Source organism: Notechis scutatus, chromosome 2, assembly GCF_049901735.1.
Source record: "Notechis scutatus isolate UNSWTSFEM ecotype Mainland chromosome 2, rNotScu1.2, whole genome shotgun sequence".
Taxonomy (NCBI): Eukaryota; Metazoa; Chordata; class Lepidosauria; order Squamata; family Elapidae; genus Notechis; species Notechis scutatus.
The window spans coordinates 132,066,680-132,086,289 of NC_142010.1; the positions used below are offsets into that span (position 1 = coordinate 132,066,680).

Here is a 19,610-nt window from a genome sequence, read left to right on the forward strand (position 1 = left end):
ATTGCGTCAATTGCTTTGCCCTGATCAAGTTGTGTAGTCCATATGTTTTTGCAGTGTAAAAGTTGCAGATTACAGGATAGTGTTTTTCTGAAACCAAATTGTTTATTAGAGAGTAGGTTGTTTGTCTCTAAGTGGAGGATAATGGATTGGTTAATAATTGATTCCATGATTTTACAGGTGAAGCAGCATAAAGAGATTGGTCTGTAATTTTCAATTAGGCTGGAGTCTTCCTTTTTGAAAATGGGGATGACCATGGCTAGTGACCATAGTTTTGGCAAGGAGGTGGTCCTGAAAGATTTTTCAAAGATTATGCTTAGAGGTTCAGCTATGGCAGTGGATAGCTTTTTTAAGAAGTAGGCACAAATTCCGTCCGGTCCAATAGATAGAGATGGTTTTAGATTGCGTAGTTCTTTCTCAACATTGTCTTCTGTAAAATCGATATATATTAGATCATTGTAGTTGTCTGTGGTTCGACAAAGAAATATTGGGCATGATCCATTGCTGTTTACAAATACTGAGCCAAAGAATGTGTTAAAGAGGTTGGCTTTAATGGTGTCATCATTGCAGTCTTTACCATTAGGTATTTTCAGGGGTGGGATAGACCTTGAGTCTTTTTGTTTGTTGTTTACAAAATTGTAGAAAGTGCCAGTGGAATTGGTGCATAGAAGGTTTTCCTCTTGTTTAATGTGATAATTGGTGCATTCAGTCTTTATCTGGTGGTATAAATTTTTGTATCGGCTTTTGAAGTTGGCAACGTGACCAGATTTGTTTTTCCGCCAAAGGGATTTCTTTTTGGATTGGAGCTTCCTTATTGTTATGGGTAGTTTGTTTTTCCTAATGTTAGGAGTTTGATGGCTCTTTTGACTTCAAGTAAAAATATGTCGTAATGGTCTTCAACAGTATTGCATCCAGTGAATGAATGCCAATGAAGAGAAGAGAGATTATTGTCAATAAGAACATAGTTGCCTTTTTTGAAGTTATAATTGGGGATCCTGTCATTTTTTGTGAGGATGTATGTTGAGACAAAAGTCAATCATGCTGTGGTCACTGTTGGAAAAGGATTCATTAATTTGTAGTCCATAAATTGAATTCAAACTGTTGCAGAAGATGAGATCGAGGCAGTTGTTAAGTCCAGTGTTGTTGGCTACTAGTTGTTCCAGTCCTAGATTTGTTATTGCATTGTAGAAGGCTGCATGTATTGGTTCAGTTGTACATTCGTACTTTTGATACAATCAGCACGGTAGTCAATGTATAGGTCCTTCTCTCCATTGTCTAGACGTTTTTTGAGTTCTGTGTGGAGTTCACGGGAGCAGATTCTTTGCAGTATGGATAAGTCTGGTCATGGGCAAAGTTTGTAATGGGTGGTATTAGTTTTAGCAATGGCGTTTATTTTATGAATGAATATCCATTTGCTGGAACCATTTTTGCAAACAACTCTACAAAATTTTGGAGCCACCGAGCCATCATTGTATGAACTCAGGGCCATCTCTGGTTATTTCTTTTTTTTTTTTTTTTTAACAAATTTTATTCAGTTTTTCACATTAAAAACAAAAATCTCTTTTTAGTGGACAACATATTTCTGGGTCATCACCTTTACATACAAATATGACAGCAATTACACATTCATATATGCATACTTAATTCTATTATTACCTTTTCCATTCCAAATTTTCAGTAAGGAGAGAAAGAAAACACATTAATTCTAGCCTCTTTCATTAATCTCAATCGAAACATCTTTTTGTTTCATTTCAATTATTTCAAATATAATCCTTTAATATTTATTTTAAAAATAAAGATAAACAATATGTGTTTGCCTAATAATAATAATAATGATAATAATAAAAAAGTTACTAATGGCTCTCCTTGCTTTTAATAGTCTATATTAACTTATTAATTTAGTTGGTTCTTTAGTCTGTCATATCCCCTTTCCATTACACATTCTTTTTATAAATTCTAGATTAATACAAATTTTAACACTAAAAAAAAACCAAGTATAGATTTCCCCCCTTTTACTGTTTTAAGTGTGACACCCCAATGATTAAAATATACCTTTATTCCCTCATCTTGATTCCCAATAAACCATTATTTTTAAGTTACAATAATAATCATTACATTTTTTCATTTGGATTCTGCAGCATATTTTCCCCCCTTGATTTTTAATAAGAGTTATCAGTATCTATATTACCCTATTTTCTAAATATTTTTAATTGCAGAAATATTCTTATTACCCCTTGTCACCCTGCAGAATCCCCTTTTTAATTCATCAACTATTATCTCTGAACAAACAATTTCTTTTCAACATTTTACTATTTCTGTATTTCTTTATTTCATGCACCTGTTTCAGTAAGCAGTAAGCTTCTCCTCCCCCTCTTTTCCCCATATCTTTTCTCATTCCAGTTTATATCCCTCTCTTTCTTAATATCTTCCTTTCCCCTTTTCTGCTGGGTCTTTCTGCCTTTCCTGACTTCACAGGTATTCCCCCTTTTGACTGCCTTCAACTTTTTAACCTTCCTTCTTGCCCCACTGCTTTGTAGTGTTCTTTGTGTTAATTGTCTATTTAAAATGTCTTCTTGAATCAACTCCTCCTCCTCTGAAGCTCTTTCTTCTTGTTCTTCAATCGCCATTTCCATTTTTTCTAACACAGAGCAAAGTGATTCGCCTCTTTCCTGTAGTAATTCTCTCATATTTTTAAGTTCCATTTTTAATTCCCAAAGATCATTACACACTCTTATATTTTATGATTGTTAAAGTCCACAAAAAAACACTTTTACTTTCCTTCTTTCTTCTTTCAATTTTCTAAAGTTTTCAGTTATTCCAGCCCAGGGTCTATACCAAAAACATCAATCAATCTCACAGTCCTTGCTTTTTTCTTTATTCTGGTTCTGCTTTCTCTTTCTAAGATTCTTACTTTGTTTCAATATTTCTTTAATGTTATATCCACACAATTTCATTCAGAAACAGGATGCTTTCCCTTTTGTTTGAGCTCAAGTTTTTGTCAAAAGGTGGCACTCTCCATTATACAAAGTCTTCACTTTTTCCCGCTATTTTTTTATTTAGGGTTTTTCGAACCTCAATATTCCAGCACAGTCCAGTCTCCAATTTGTAAACTTTATTATTATTATTTTTTGACAATCTTAAGTCCAGCTTTATTTTATGCCTGTTTATTCCCAAAATATTTTAGTCCAATTTAGTTAAATCTTTAGTTCCAGCTTCTTCCTTTCCCGATTCGAAGCCCCGCTTAGCTGTCAAAAATATTTTCTTTTTTTTTTCCCTGTCCTTTTGTAATTTCGCCGCTCACTTTTCTTTTCTTAAAAATTCCATGTTACCTTAATCCCAGGGTACTTTTGTTTAGTTGTATTGCCCAGTTGTCCCAGTTCAGATGTTATCCACCTCTTTCTTCCCTCCTGCACAAATCTTAATCCAGCTGAGTCCTCCTCTTCGGGGTGGCCATTTTAAACCACTGCTGCAGTCATCTTCGAGGGGGGGGAAAGACCAAGCCCAGGGGGGGAGATACGGCTCCCCTCAACCTGGCTTGTGGCTTCCCCTTACTCCACCGCCCCTCCAAGGCAGCTTCAGCCCCTAATAGTAATAATTAAGGCTCTCCAACGAAAAAGCACAGACCATAGCCACAGAGAGTCGCGATGTTTCAAAACGTGTTACTAACCTTCTTCTATTGAGTGCATGAATGATTCTATGCTTTCAACTCTGTCAGGCAGGGTACTTAGTTTGTTTAGCTTAGGTAAACATAATGGACATAGATAAGGAAATGTATCTGATGTTTTCAGGAGATCAGCTAGGTTTTTGGTAAAGTTTAAGCAGGCGAGGTGGGCTTGATTGTCACATAGGACGCATTTAATGTTGTTTTCACTTTCATGATGGTTTCAAGACATTTGAAGCATGTGCAGGAGTCTGGGAGGTCATTGGTAGAGATATCAGGGTGCATAGTTCAGTCTTTATGTGTGTCTTGTCTGCCAGGCGTTTGGTTCTAGCAATTAGTGTTTTGGCCACGGAGTTTATCTGTGCTGGATGGTGGTGGGATTGGGCGTTGAGGTAGCGGTTGGTGTGTGTTTTCTTCTGGTATATAGTGTGTCCTAGTATGCCATCTGTTTTTTTGTAGATTAGTACATCTAGGAATGGTAGTCGTTTGTTTGTTTCCGTTTCCATGGTGAACTTGATTTTGGGGTGTGTGCTGTTTAGGTGTGTTAGGAAATTGTTTAGGTTTTCTTTTCCATGGGGCAAATCACAAATGTGTCATCGATGTATCTTAACCATAGTTTGGGTTTGTGAGTGGCATTAGCCAGGGCTCTGGATTCGAATTCTTCCATGAACAGGTTTGCAATGATGGGTGACAGTGGTGATCCCATAGGGGCTCCTTCAATTTGCTTGTATCTTTGTCCTTTGTATATGAAATATGTGTTGGTTAAGCAGTGTTCTGTTAGTTCCATGAGGTGTTTAGCTGGTTGGTATTTATTTTTGATAATTTCAAGAGTTTCTTTTATCGGGACTTGAGTGAATAGTGAAACCACATCGAAACTTACAAGCAGATCTTCTTGTTCCACGTGTAGATCTTTGATCATTTCCAAGAAGTGGTATGAGTTTTGTACATGTGAAGCTGCTGTTTCAGCATGGGGCTGTAGCTGTTTTCTAAGTGTTTAGCTAGGTTTTGTAGTGGTGCTCCTCTGGAGCTGACTATGGGTCTGAGAGGTATGCCTTCTTTGTGTATTTTTGGGAGGCCATATAGTTTGGGGCATCTGGAAGGTTTTTCTCTTGGGATGATCGTCTGTTGGATCTCTTTGCTCATGTGGCTGGTTATAATTTTCTTCTTGGTTAATTTTTCCAGATATGTGGTTGGGTCCGTGTTTATGGGTTTGTATGTGGAGCCTTGGAGTAGGTCTGTCAATTTATATGCATATATACATATACATATATAAAATATAATATATAATGTATAGTAAAATATATAATAAAATATATAATACCAGTGAATTGCCAATGCTGTAATGAAATCCCCATCTGTTAAAAAAGGTGGCCTTTCATTACAAATGGTGCTTAAATCTACTTGCCATGAGATTTTAAGTCCATATTATTATTAAAATATTATTATTTATTTAACTAATTCAAGCTAAATCAACAGCAGAGGAAATCCATAGTCAAGTGGGAATGGTGGAAACCCACAATCCTGAGAGCAAAATTAGATTAAGCAAATTATTTGGAGCCAAAGCAGAGAAGCAGAATTGCAATCAATGTATAATATAAATACCTCTATTAATATGATTGTATAATGCAACATTTGATGTATTAACCTTTCTCCTATGAGCTGTTCAGAGCATCTAGTGATGGGAAGGTGCTTCAGTCTCTTCTAGGAAGGCTGGGCTTAAACTTGTGGATGTTCCTCCTCCTCCATGAGACTCCTCCTTAGCGCCCCCCGTTTTAGCTCAGCCTTTCTTCAGACAGGGTTGTGTTATTGTTTTCCTGGTTGGAACAGAACACTGTTGATTTAGCTGATTTAGCTGGTTTATTTCTCAGGCCAGGTACCATAGTTTCTGTCACCAACTACCACCACCACCCCTGGAAACCTCCAAAAGTCATTTCACTTGTTTTTTTACAAGCGTCCCAGCCTCCTGAGGCTAAAGCCTCATAAACACGGAGGCTTATCTTGCTGATCTGCCCTGAGGCTAAAAGCCTCTCGTTTCAGAGCCGCTGCCTTAAACTTCTCAACAAGGAGGCTTATCTCTCCGATCTCCCAGCCGGCTGAGTAAACGCTCTGTTTCTTCGAGGCTCGAAGCCTCAATTTAAACAGTGCAGCCTTTTTTCCTTTTATTATGAGGCTTTCCCCGCAGAACACCTCAGGGCAGGGAATTAGCCCCTGCGCCTTCCTGCTGAGCGGTTTTGCTTTCAGCAGGCTGGGCAGTGATAGCTGCTTTCGTTTTCATTCTGCCATGAGGCGGCCGCCATTTTAAAGGCCGCATGGTTAAATTTGCTGAGTAATCGTTACTGTCTGTGAGGCAAGTTACTCAACAAGGTTTCCCTTTTTGGGGACCTGGGAAGGGGGGGTCCCTACCACCAGTCCATTGGATGATAGGGGACTTGAACTGCTGGATTCCACAAGCAATAAGTGCAGCTAAACTGATCTAATATCAGTTACAGATCTCTGTGCCCTCATATAGGTGCTGGGTTTGGAGTGAGGGTGTTCTGGTCCCCATATTTGATATTACAAGTACTTTATTCAAAAATTGACTTGACTTAAATTCTATAAATATTTAAGTCGTTAATATATATGTGTGTGTATTTGTGTGTGTGTGTGTGTGTGTGTATGTATGTGTATGTGAATGTGTATCTGTGTGTGTGTATATATGTGCGTGTGTGTGTGTGTTTTTTTTTCTGAGGTTTTCGCGGGTATTTGTATGTGGATCTTTGATTATTCGGGTTTTCTCCCACGTAAAATTGGAAGTATCTAGGTGACGTTTCAATGAAGTCTCATTCATCATCTTCAGGCTTGTGTCTTCGGCTTTGTGCTGCCAACAAATCCCTGCCAACAGAAAAATATCCACCATCCTAAGAAACCCTAAAGACAGAATCGAGTTAGAAAACCAAGGAGTATACGAAATCCCATGCACCGCCTGCCCCAACACATACATCGGACAAACCAACAGAAGAATTAGCGCACGCATTGAAGAACACAAGAACTCAATCAAAAAAGAAGAACCAACCTCTTCCCTGGTCCAGCACCTCAAAGCCACAGGACATGAGATTGACTTTAAAAATACCAGAACTATCGCCAAAACCGAACACTTCAACAACAGAATAATCAGAGAAGCCATAGAGATAGAAAAACGGCCACACAGCATGAATAAATGAGATGATACCTCCTGCCTACCAGCCATTTGGAAACCCGCCCTCATTAACAAACAAGTACCTAACATGAAGAATGACACCAGACCCACACCCATGAGTGCCACACAAGATGCTACCACCACACTTCCACGTAGAAAGCAGATTCACACCCACACAGATGATGAGACATGACCACGGACCAGAAGCCGTACTGCAGCTGCATCACTACCCACTTCAAACCCCTCCGACCCATACATGAAGCGAACTGACGCCCAACATGAAGATGTGGCATGACCACGAATGCGAAGCCAAACAACAGGATCACAGCTCACCAGCTCAAATCCCCCGACAACTAAGACTAACCTGAGCACAGCCAAGCCCCCACCTGAACACACCCCCACCCAAACAGAACACACCCCCAGCCAATCAGAACACAGCCAACCCCCCAACCAATCAGATCACAGCCAGGCCCCCAACCAATGAGAACACACCCCCACCCAAACAGAACACAGCCAAGCCCCCACCCAATCAAGTTGCACTCCCACTGGCAGTTAAAAGGAAGAAGCAGCTGCAAGCTCACATTACTTCAAGAAGCACAAAGCCGAAGACACAAGCCTGAAGATGACGAATGAGATTTCATCGAGACGTCGCCAAAATATTTCCAATTTTACGCGGGAGAAAACCCAAATAACCAAAGATCCACATACAAATACCCGCGAAAACCTCAGAAAACATATAGATATAGATATAGATATAGATATAGATATAGATATAGATATAGATATAGATATAGATATAGATATAGATATAGATAGATATAAAACAAAGCAAAACAGAACAAGGAGACAACATTTGCTAAAGGCATCAAGGAACTATTCCAGGATCTCCTGCCCTTTAAGGGAGCAGGCCCCTAGGTGTTCCAGCCACCTAATTTCATAGCCTCTTTACATTGCTAATCTATCAAAGGCATTACCATGGCCAGCAATTACAACTCCAGATCTAGACTAACTGCTAAAAATAGAGATAAATCCACGGAGCCCAAAAAGACCTCTAAGGCAGCAGAGAAAGATGTACGCAGACACCATCAGGCATGAGAAAGGCAGGTGGAGAAACGTACATGAGCAGCTGTACAACCCAACTCTTCACCACTCATCATACCCTCTACCTCACAGGTCCAGAACCCTCCAACTGCCCCTCTGGATTTATCCAGAAGGAGCAGCATATCGATAAAACCTCCTCAGGAGACTCTTTCTAACATTCTCTCCCCAAGGAGGGCCCCAGAGGCAACATACACACCTACCGCAGCTGGCCTCAGACAAGAGGAGGAACTTCCGGAGCAAATCCCTGCCAACATGAGGGCATGGATGGAGCTAGCTATCCAGAGGGCATTTCAGCAGACGTCCAACAGGCTATTCAGGCAGGACGAACACCCTCAGCTTCAGTTTGAGGATCTCTTCCTGAACGATCTCTGGGCATCACGGATCCACAGCTTCATCAGGTACCCCCCCCCCCCGGCAGAACTATTGTTGCCCACTGTCAGAGATCCTCAGTACACACAGGATATGGGAGATCAAGGGGAATCCAATGGATCAAATGGATGAGTGGTCGGTACACACCGTTGACCAGGTATTATCAGAGGTGGATCCTCTAGAAAGGGGGATGTCTGATGATGAAGACCTCTCACCTGACCTCCCCATATTTACAGGATTATTCTGCCCACAATTATTTAAATCCCTGCTGTTTAAGGCCAAGAACACCGACCTGGATAATACCAACCTGGATAATACGGGTACCCCTCCCCCACCAAATACTCCAGGGGAAGCAGAGGATCTCATATTCTCTCAACCAGTAACTTAGGCAGAGGTTATCCCTGTGCCACATGTTTTCCAATTTAGTGCAAAAACAATGGACTGCAGCAGCCTCCTATCCCGCTCCCACAGGACATGGTAAAAAATACTATAATTTGGCACCTGAGTTCTCTAAATTTCTAAACACTCCAGAAGTCGACGAGCCTATCATTGCACTTGCATCTTCCTCAGCCATCCCAAGTGAAGCTGAAGAGGCTCTCAAGCCTGAGGAAAAGAGGGCAGAACTAGCCCTCCACAGGGCACACATCTCGGATGCATGGGCCATCGAGCAGCCACAGCCACCTCCTTTTTCACCAGATCATCTCTCAGATGGCAGAGCCATCTGAGGGATACCATTCCAGCCTCAAATATTAGGGCACATCAAGATGTGGCTAAATTAATCGCCACTGCAGAGTTTTCGGCAGATGCTACCTTCAATGTAGTTAAATTTTCCTCTAGGGCTATTGCTTCCCAAATTGCAGCTAGAAGGTTACTTTGGCTCAGGCGTTGGCAGGCAGATGTCAAGCACAAGTGGCGCCTTGCCTCAGCTCCCATCTCGGAGAACAAACTATTTGGCAGTGTGCTTGAACCCCTCCTAATTGAAACCAGAACCAAAATGAAAATTCTTTCCTCTCTTTTTCATCGATCAGAGTCCAGATCACCACAGCCCTTTCCTAGGGGTTCCCTTCGTCCCTTCTACCAACCCTACTATCCAAGATTTCAAAAACAGCCTGGATTCAGACAACAGACAGATAGAATTGAACCTGGGGACAGATATAGAAGGGGACTCCATCCTAGGAAACAATTTCGAGGAACAGGATCTAGGCCCTTCCGCAGGTCAAAGTAATGACCACAACAAGATTCCCATTGGCGGTCGCCTAAAAATGTTTGCTGACCAATGAGACTCCTCTACCACTGATGCATGGGTCAGGAACACAGTACGATTTGGTCTGGCACTGGAGTTCAACTCCACCCCTCTCCCCGGATTTTTTTATGAAGTCCCCAATTTCCAGGGATGCAGAAAAAAGGTTTCTCATGGACACAGCCATAGCACATCTACTAGAGATCCAGGACATACAACCCGTCCCTTCTAATCAAAAAGGTCTTGGTTTTTATTTGCATCTCTTCATGGTCCCTAAAAGTTTGGGGGGATGGAGGGCAATCCTGGACTTAAAACGTCTAAACCAATTTTTAGTTTACCAAAAATTTAAAATGACCACTCTCCAATCCAACTTACTCAGCATCAGAAAAATGATGTCCTTACCTCCATAAACCTCACGGAAGCTTACTTACGTATCCCAATTAGGCCCTCACATTTCAAATTCCTTCGTTTCTGTTACAACAACGTCCATTACAAATATATTGCTCTCCCATTCGGCCTAGCTTCAGCTCCCAGAACTTTTACAAAGGTCTTGGCTGCCTTGGCAGCATCACAGCGATAGGTCCACCCGACTTCAATGCTACTTGGATGACATTCTTATTTTGGCATCTTCCATCAATCAAGCAAATTTGAACATTCAAACTACACTTGTAACCCTACAACAACATGGGTTCTCAATCAATTGGTCAAAAAAGTCATTTAACACCCTCTACTAGACTCATTCACCTTGGCGCCATCATTGACACCCTGAAAGCCAAAGTTTTCCTCTCCCCTGACAGACAAGAAAGCATTAGAGATTTGGCTCAACAGATCAGAACTCTTAGGAAAGTACAACTATGTCTCCTTTCTAAATTGCTTGGAAAAATGATTTCTTGTATTTCTATTATCCCTTGGGCCCGGTTCCATGCAAGAACCCTGCAATGGTTCCTGTTGCCATACCAACGCACCGGGAGAGACAACGCCAAGACTCGCATAAAAGTTCCATCAACCATCCTCAGGTCTCTACGATGGTGGACACGACCCGAAATCAACAAGGGATGCCCTTTCAAGGATCCACACAGGCCAATTGTTACAACAGACACCAGTCTAGTGGGATGGGGGCATACATACAGCACAAGGCCTTTGGACAGATTCAGAGAAGGCACACAATATCAACTGGCTAGAACTGAGAGCGGTGTACTTGGCACTCCGACAATTCCTCCCACATCTCCATTGCAAACACATGCTCGTCTTAACAGACAACATAACTACAAAGGCCCATATCAACAAACAAGGGGGCACTCATTCCAATCTACTAATGAGGGAAGCAGAAAGACTATTCCTGTGGGCCAAAATCCATCTCCTCTCTCTAAAGGTGGAGCACATATCTGGAATAGCAAATGTACAAGCGGATTGGCTCAGCAGAGCCACATTAGACCAATCAGAGTGGTGTCTGGACCCCATGATCTTTCTGGAAGCTACTTGGAGGTTGGGCCAACTGGTTGTTGACCTGTTTGCCTCCCCACTCAATGCACAGCTTCCCCAATTCATTTCTCGTTACCCATCACAGGGAGCGGAGGACGTGAATGCCCTCAAATGTCACTGGCCCACTGGACTGCTATACGCCTTTCCTCCCTTCCCCGTGATCCCCAAATTGATTCAGAAGTTGCTGGAAGAAAAAGCAGACCTACTATCAGTGGCTCCTTATTGGCCAAGGTGAGCATGGTTCACGAACCTGAAGGACCTCTCGACGGTACCACTGTGGAGGATCCCATCATCGTTCATATCGCTGTCTCAAGGCCCAGTGCTACACCTGGACCCCCAATGGCTAAACTTAGCCGTATGGAAGTTGAATGGCAATGTCTGAGAGATGAACACCTTTCTACTCAAGTTATTCACACTATACAGTCGGCTCAACGTCCTTCGACGAACCGAATCTATGAGGCCACTTGGTCTAGCTTCTGCCATTGGTGTCAGAGGGTTCAGATCGACCCCACTTCCCCATCAGTAGTGCAGTTATTAGAATTTTTACAGGGGGGCCTAAACAAAGGGTTATCACCCAATACTCATGCGGAGACAGGTGGCGGCCCTGGCTTCGGTCATATCTTGGGATGATCTTACCTCCATATCTCATCACCCTCACATTTGCAGTTTTCTGCGTGGTGCCAAGAACTTGAGGCCCCCCATAGTGCACCGATATCCAACTTGGGACTTAAATAAGGTACTATTGGCCCTTACTACAGGTCCCTTCAAGCCACTAAGGACCACGACGCTTTGATTTCTAACCTACAAAGTAGTTTTCCTGATAGCAATTACATCTGTCCAAAGAATCTCTGAACTAGCTGCATTATCAGTGCGCAAAGACCTCTGCATTTTCCATTCAGATAGAGTGGTTCTCAGACCAGATCCCTCCTTCATTCCAAAAGTTAATTCGGCATTCCATAGAGCTCAAGAGCTGGTGCTCCCAAATTTTTGGTCACATCCATCACACAGGCTCAAACACCAATGGCACTGCTTGGACATAAGAAGGGCCTTATGCATCTACATAGAGCGCACAGCGCTCTCCAGAAAGACAGAAGCCCTCTTTGTGTCCTTTCAGCCTAATACCCTGGGGCACAAGGTTTCACCCTCTACCATAGATAGATGGCTAAGGGCCACCATCACTAAGTCGTATGACTCTCACTCGATACCCGTGCCCCAAGTCATTACTAGGAGTGCAGCCACCACAGCAGCATGGGCAACCCAAGCTACAATAGAGGAGATTTGCCGAACTGCAACCTGGGCTTCTCCATCTCCATTTATTAGAAATTATAAAATTGACGTATTTGCTTCTGCTGAGGCTTCATTTGGTAGGCGAGTTCTGCAGCAAGTTATTTCAGAGACAGTTAGGCCTGCAACCTAGACAGAGTCCCTCCCTTAGGACAGTGCCAAGCTTTGGTATGTCCCATCACTGGATGCTCTGAACAGCTCATGGGAGAAAGGGCATTGGTACTTACCTGATACACCCGTTCTCTGTGAGCTGTGAACAGCATGCAGGCCCACCCTTTCATTCCATCTGGTAGGGGGTCTGTTCTGGCCAGGGTTATTACATAGGCTTAAGCATATAGGGTATCAATACCTCAGCTTCACAAAACTGGGGGTGCTAAGGAGGAGTCTCATGGAGGAGGAGGAGCATCCTCAAGTTTAAGCCCAGTCTTCTTAGAAGAGACTGAAGCACCTTCCCATCACTGGATGCTCTTCACAGCTCACAGAGAACGGGCATATCAGGTCAGTACCAACGCCCTTTCTAAATATGGAAGGTTAAGAAGAGTAGTATTGTAAGTCGTATTAAGTTTCTCTGAGTTTCACATGTAATTATTCAATATCTGCTTTAAATATATACTAATACTGACTTGAGGAGCAAAAAAGGAAGAATGAAAAGTTTAGCCATGTTGATAGGATTAAAAACAAATTGTTGAACTGCTTTGCATGAATTATAAAGTGCTCAAATTCCAGATATCCACTGATACTTTAGCATATTCCTAAAGCAATCTGATACACAGCAAAATACTGCAGTAGATTTTTGAAGAACACTGCTACTGGGAATTTGTTAGGATGAAAAACTTGGTTAATCAAACCAAGTCTTTATTACCATTGGCCATTTACTGGTTCTTCATACAGACTGGATTTGACTTGGGATTTGTGACATAGCAACTGCATCTTCAGGTGATGAACCACTTTGGTTTTTAGTGGCTGAGTGAGTGTATCCACACTGGCTTTTTTCCAACTGGTTCAGTTCAGCATTCTATAGAATAGAATAAGTGTCTGTGGAAATTCTCAATTATCCACGTCATGGTTGTCCCAAAGATGTTTTTTTAATCATCTGAGCAACCAAATGGGTGCCCTAAACCTCTGAGGGGGTGTTACATACCTATCATTCTTTCCATTCCCTACAATAAAAGAGGCCTAACATTTCAGCCCCATCTATTCCAATAATGTTATAAACTCACTGTCACTGTCATTCCTCCCGCTGAGGCTGAAAATTGCACACAGGCATGGCCCCTTAATTAGTGGTGGGATTCAAATGTTTTTATTACCTGTTCTGTGGGTGTGGCTTGGTGGGCGGGGCAGGGAAAGGATATGGTAAAATCTCCAGTCAGAGGTGGCGTTTTCTGGTTCTCCAAACTCTTCAAAATTTCTCCTACTGGTTCTCCAGAACTGTTCAGAACCTGCCGAATACCACCTCTGCCCTTAATCAATGGAAGTGGCTCTTCCATGCTGTAAAATAAGTGGTGGTTTTGCCAAGTGGCGGCATTCCTGTTTTGGCCTGATGAGCTCCTCTCTGGATTTGATTTTCAGTGCAAACACAGCATCACCACTGTGAGCTGGCAGATAGTTTTTACTTCACTTCATCTGCCATCCATGACAACATTTGACAAAGAAGTTGATAATCCTTTCTTGTCCTTCATGTGGTTCTGTTTTCATAACCTGTTTTAGAGACCTTTGAAAAAGATCAGGTTCCATAAATAACCTGCTCTAGAAGAGAGTACCTTACTTTCATGTCCATATTAACCTGGATTTACTGATTCTATCTCTACCATTACATGCCCTTTTATACCCAAATATGGGTATTTGATAAATTGCTTTAAAATGCCAAAAGGGGTATTTTCCAAAGAATTAAGGTGTTAGGAGCATTCAGTAAAATAGGAGAGGGCTATGATTAATGAAGTCTGCAATCCTTTTTCACCATTTAGTGAAAAAATATTATTAATTCTTCTCAAGGGCACCATTAATCATCACAATGTATCCACCATTGCTACTGTCAGAACACTGTACATTGTTTCATTGTCTTTGACATGTGTACTTTTTCTGTCCAAATTATTTTAGGGTTTTTGTTGTTGTTATTGTTGTTGACTTTAGGTCCACTGTGAGAAAAAGTAAAAAGACTTAAGTAAGTGTTTAAATACTGAGAGAAGAAAAAATAAAGCAAGTTGAAGGTATTATCGTGACAGCCATTTTGCTCAGCCATTTTGCTCTTCCTATTTAAGTCAGCTTTGTTTATTACAATGTACTGAAGAATCAGTAGCGAGGCATTGTGCTTTCCAAGCAGCTAAAATGCATCTCTCAAGATTGCCTGGTCTACCATGACCAATCTGCTGCTTTTATGTCATAGTAAAAATATGGCCCTGCAAAACAGTTGGTTTGGGTGCTTGGACGTGAAGTTGACCAGATATTTTGATAGTGGATCCAGCAATAGTGGAGAGATTACATTCTTCAGATCCATTTTGGCATCCCTCCTATTCCCCATGATTGTCTTATTAGTTAATATTATTCATTAGGGTTATTATAAAAAAGCACAGTGATGTCCATGACTAATAAAATGTGTACTTGTGTGACTTTGTACATTAAAATCAAGGAATGAGCATCTTTGCTCCTTTCATTGCCCCCAAGAATCTAAATATTGTAGGTTCTGCTATATGGCTCTTTTTTGCACATTTATCTGTATTTATCCAACACCTTGAGGAAACAGACTTCACTGTTGCAATTCAAGGCCAGCAGGAGATAACCACCTTCCTAATTTTATTTCTTTCTTTTACAAACATTGCAAATAGCCTTTAGTACTGAATTCTTGACAGCAAGTGAGAGCTATTTTTCACTCCTGCTGAAATATTAAGCTCACACCTTCCCTTTCTTGTTGCAGGGGAAATGGCCACTCAAATGTATTTTTGAGAGGTTATATAGTACACAAAAATATAGGGGATGAGTGACTCACCCACATTTTTTTTTGCCATTTCATCTCGGGAGGTTTAGCTCTAGACTCAGTAGCTACATACAGACACAGTAGAGGACTTAACATCTCCACCATTTAGTAGCCTGATTGTGAGATGGCGGCTATATAAATGTGGAAAATAAAACGAATAGTAGGAATTCAAAGGAGTTTCTGAGTGCTTTTAATATCTCAATCTCTTACTAGCGTATAAAGTAACTTTGTGTCATGTTTGCAGTATGATGATGTAAAATAGCATCCCCATCAATGTTATATATATATATTGCAGGTCTTGGCGTGTTCGGGTCTTTTCCCATGTAAGATTGAGAGTATCTTGGCGACGAGGTCCCACTCTCATCTTCAGACTGGTGCTTTCATCTTCATGCTTATGTGAGCAAAGCATGATCGGAGCTGCTGTCTCTCTATATATACTGGTTGGGAGGTTGGCTGTGTTGTTATTTCTTAATTGGTTGATGGAGTTGATGTTTGCAGATTGGTTGGCTTTTTCGTAAGAACATGTGTGGCTGAGGTATTGGCTGTGTGTCTATCAGCCTCCTGTGTTGTAACGACCTGGGTAATGGGCTGTGTGATGACCTTCTGAATTCTATTGTTGTGACATCCTGGGTCTTGTGCTGTAATCTCCTGGGTCGTTGGCTATGTTGTAACATCCTGAGGTTTTGTGGTGTAACCTCCTGAGTTTTGTGATGTGATATCCAGAACGGGTGGCTGTAATGTGACGTTCTGGGTTTTGGTTTGGCTCCGAGTTTGAGGCCTGGCTATGTGTTTATGGCGTGTGTCAGTTTGCTTGGTTTGGGGGTCAGGGGGTGTGGCAGCTGGTGATGCAGCCATGGTCTGGTTTCTGGATGGTGGTTGCCTTTCATCTATGGGATGGGTTTGGGTTTGAGTCTGGTGAGGGAGACTGGTGGTGGTGTCATGTGTTGTTTTGGGTCCGGTGTTGGTTTTCGTGACTGGGACTCATTTGTTGATAAGGGCTAGTTTCCAGATGTCTGGTAGGCGGGAGGTATCATCCCGTTTATTCATGTTATGGGGGTGTTTCTCTATTTCAATGGCTTTTCTGATTATTCTCTTGTTGAAGTGTTCAGTATTGGAGATTAATTTGGTTCCCTCAGAATTAATTTCATGTCCTGTGGCTTCTATCCAAGGACCTACCTTCCTTCCTTCCTCCTTTGAACTTCAGAAAGAACAAAAATTAACTTCACTCCTATTTTATGTAATAGATAAAGGAGATAAACCATGAGATTCTTCATTAGAACCCCATTCCTGTGTCCATTTTGAGGATATTATTATGCTGAACTAAATCCTTTCCCTAAAGGAGTTAACATTAAGGAACCTGATTTTAAAAATAAGCAATGATTTTTAAAAATCTAAAAATATTTAGTTAGAGAAATATAAGGCAGAGGCTGTGTGAGAAATGCTAAAAGAAAGAATAAATGGATTATAATTCCTGGCAAGAAGATTGGTATTTTTCTCCTACACCATCCACACTTTTAGCAGCATACATTTTAAAAAAGGTTTGTCTGAAATGCAGTGGTTATCATGAGAATTTAATTTGCATAGCCTAGATTTAAAACCATTACTGCAGAAGAGGAGAGAAAAATATTTCCAACAATATCCAAGAACACAGGATAAAAGAGCTTCTGCACTTTTCCCCCCTGTTATTAGAACAGCAACATTTTCTTCAGGAGCAAAACTTAACAGTCTTATAAAATTGCAAGGTGGGAAGACAAGCCTTAATTAGGATATCTGCAAAGGTGCAAATACAGATTTGTGCATCGATAGGGTGTGGTTTTTTGTTTTTGTTTTTTGGTAGGAGATCTCAAGTGTGTGGGAGGAAGGACAGATAGATACAGTATGTGTGTGTACAAAAAGAATAGATATGAAAAATATATAAACAGTTAATCACGGATCCCCTTATAATAGCTGGATTTGTATAAAGCTTACAACATTTGCAACCCAGAGTCAAAATACCATTTGGACATTTATTTGGGTCTTGCTTTGGAGGATATATGAAAAAGATTATAATTTGTGTAAACAGTAGTTACAGACAGTCCTCTGTGTTTTTTGCATTATCAGACTATATTCCAAGAGGCTGACCATCAGTCCATTTGATTGTAAGTCCAACCAAGTATAAAAAAATATGCACAGTACAGTTTTTACCTTATGTAAATGGCACATATCTAATTCCAGACATACTGTAATTCACAGTCACCATACAAAGGAATAACATTGCAAAATAAACATAATGAAATCAGGAAACAGACAGGACTGGGTAATGTCCAAAATGGTGTACAGTACAATCACAGGTAACAGATAATCAGAGTTGGAAGGGACTTTGTAGGTCATCTAGTCCAACCCCCCACCCAAGCAGGAGACCCTACACCATTTCTGAAAATGGCAGTCCAATCTCTTCTTGAAAGTCTTAAGTGATGGCGCTCCCACAACTTCCGAGGGCAAGCTGTTCCATTGGCTGATTGTTCTCACTGTCAGTGTGACATTGCTGCCAAGTATACATTTGCAGCGTGCCATAAACTAACCCTTTCTGGCCTTCTGGGACCTTCTAAATTGTGGGCAGGTTTGCTGGTACCAAGAGAAGTTTGTAAGTCAAAAGTTTGTAAGAAGAAGTCTATCTGTGGGGCCTGGGAAATTAAAGAACGTACATCATAGCACCTAGTGGATTACTTTGGCACGTGATATTATGATGCTCGGGTTCATATACTTGGAGGGATTTTGAATATGGCTTTGGAGGCTTTCTCATGAGTTGTGTGCAATTCAAAATAGCTGTGGCTGGCACTGCCATTTCCTTTCTCTCATAATAGTGCAAGGATCCACCTCCAACTATTTCTGAGAAGAGCTTGGGATGCTAAAGAAAACAGAGCTGAGGAAGGAAAGAAATATTTGCTGGATTATTTGAATGCTTTTGCAGCAAAAGTGCCTCTGTAGTAAATTCAGCATCTTAATGTGTTCAATCCACTTATTGACAGTTGAGAAGAGGAATAACTGATGCACTCCTATACAAGCCAGATGACCACAGTGATTATTAAAATTATGTAGGCAGCAAAGCTGTAAAAATAATAATAATAAATTATTATAAAATGTACCAACGTGATGGAAGTCAAATTGCAAATAGATATGCCCTTATAAAGAGTGTTTGTTGCTTTATAAGAGGAGAGTGGGTTTGATTCTCCACTATTTATTCTTCATTTTCCCCTCTATCCTTAGGTTCAACTAATCCACTATAACCATGAGTTATATACAAATGTCACAGAAGCTGCAAAAAGTCCCAATGGCTTGGTGGTAGTTTCTATATTTATGAAAGTAAGTATAGTAAAATTTCATAAATGTTTAATTACATTCTGCTGGGTGATTTTAAGAAATTAAGAGCATTGGTGCATAAGTCTAGGAAGTTCTAACTGCAGCCCTTTTTTATTTGATGCCCCAGATGTGTTGATATTACAACTTCCAAACTCCCCTATCCAGCAAAGGAATTGTAATTCTGTGGACTATCTACAGGGTGGGGAAGACAACTTTGAAGACTGCCTGCATTTAAAAAATGCTGGTTCTTTGGGGATAACACAGTCGTGCTTTAGGATGCAAAGCAATTGTATCACTTTGGAGAGAGAGACACAAACATTATGCAAATCCATTTCCATCTTTCTGCAAATAATGCAGTGATATTTTATATTACTGTAATTGTGTTATTAATAATAATACTCTTCGGCAGATGCTCAGAAAGCATCACAGATCTTTTGGGGGCCTTTTTTCTCATCCCATTCTTGTGTTTATGGGTTTCTTCCCTCCATAAATACTTCTAGAATATACTGTACTGCACAAAGGAATTGGGCATTACTCCCCAGTGAGCTATCCAATAGCCACTGTACTAAATAATTTACATACATTGAGGTAAAGGCAGAGATAATATTTGGAAAGAATTTCTTTATGCATGTTCCTTTCTGGAAAACAGGATTTGTAGATTTGGGGTACCATTCATTTGGCACTAGAGAAATGGTCAGAGATAGTCAGAAAAGTCAAAGACATGAAGGGAGAAGTGGAAGCAGAACTTCAGCCTGAAAAACTGATGGAGTATTGGTAGATGCAATATTAGCAGTCCTCAGAATAGGTTGCCCAGCGTATAGAGGGCTATCTCATATTTTCTAAATCAATGTCATGCAGGTGGCAATGTGTCACCTGTTATATTATTTAATGGGGTGAATCTCAGCACAATCTCCTTCAAGAAGGCCTGTCACTCACTCCACCCCAATGAAGAAGAGTTGGGACTAATCTATATTATCAACAGTTGCTTTTG

At 41.0% G+C, this 19,610-nt stretch overlaps 1 protein-coding gene across 4 annotated transcripts in view; it reads left to right on the plus strand.

The window, feature by feature from the left end:
- Nucleotides 1–19,610, plus strand: part of CA10 (carbonic anhydrase 10 (inactive)) — a 389,056-nt gene that overhangs the window by 331,234 nt on the left and 38,212 nt on the right. For all 4 annotated transcript variants that reach the window (XM_087956234.1, XM_026681334.2, XM_087956235.1 and 1 more), the window contains one exon: nucleotides 18,527–18,622. In XM_087956234.1, the coding sequence (XP_087812360.1) occupies nucleotides 18,527–18,622 (96 nt within the window). The remainder of the gene's footprint in view (nucleotides 1–18,526; nucleotides 18,623–19,610) is intronic.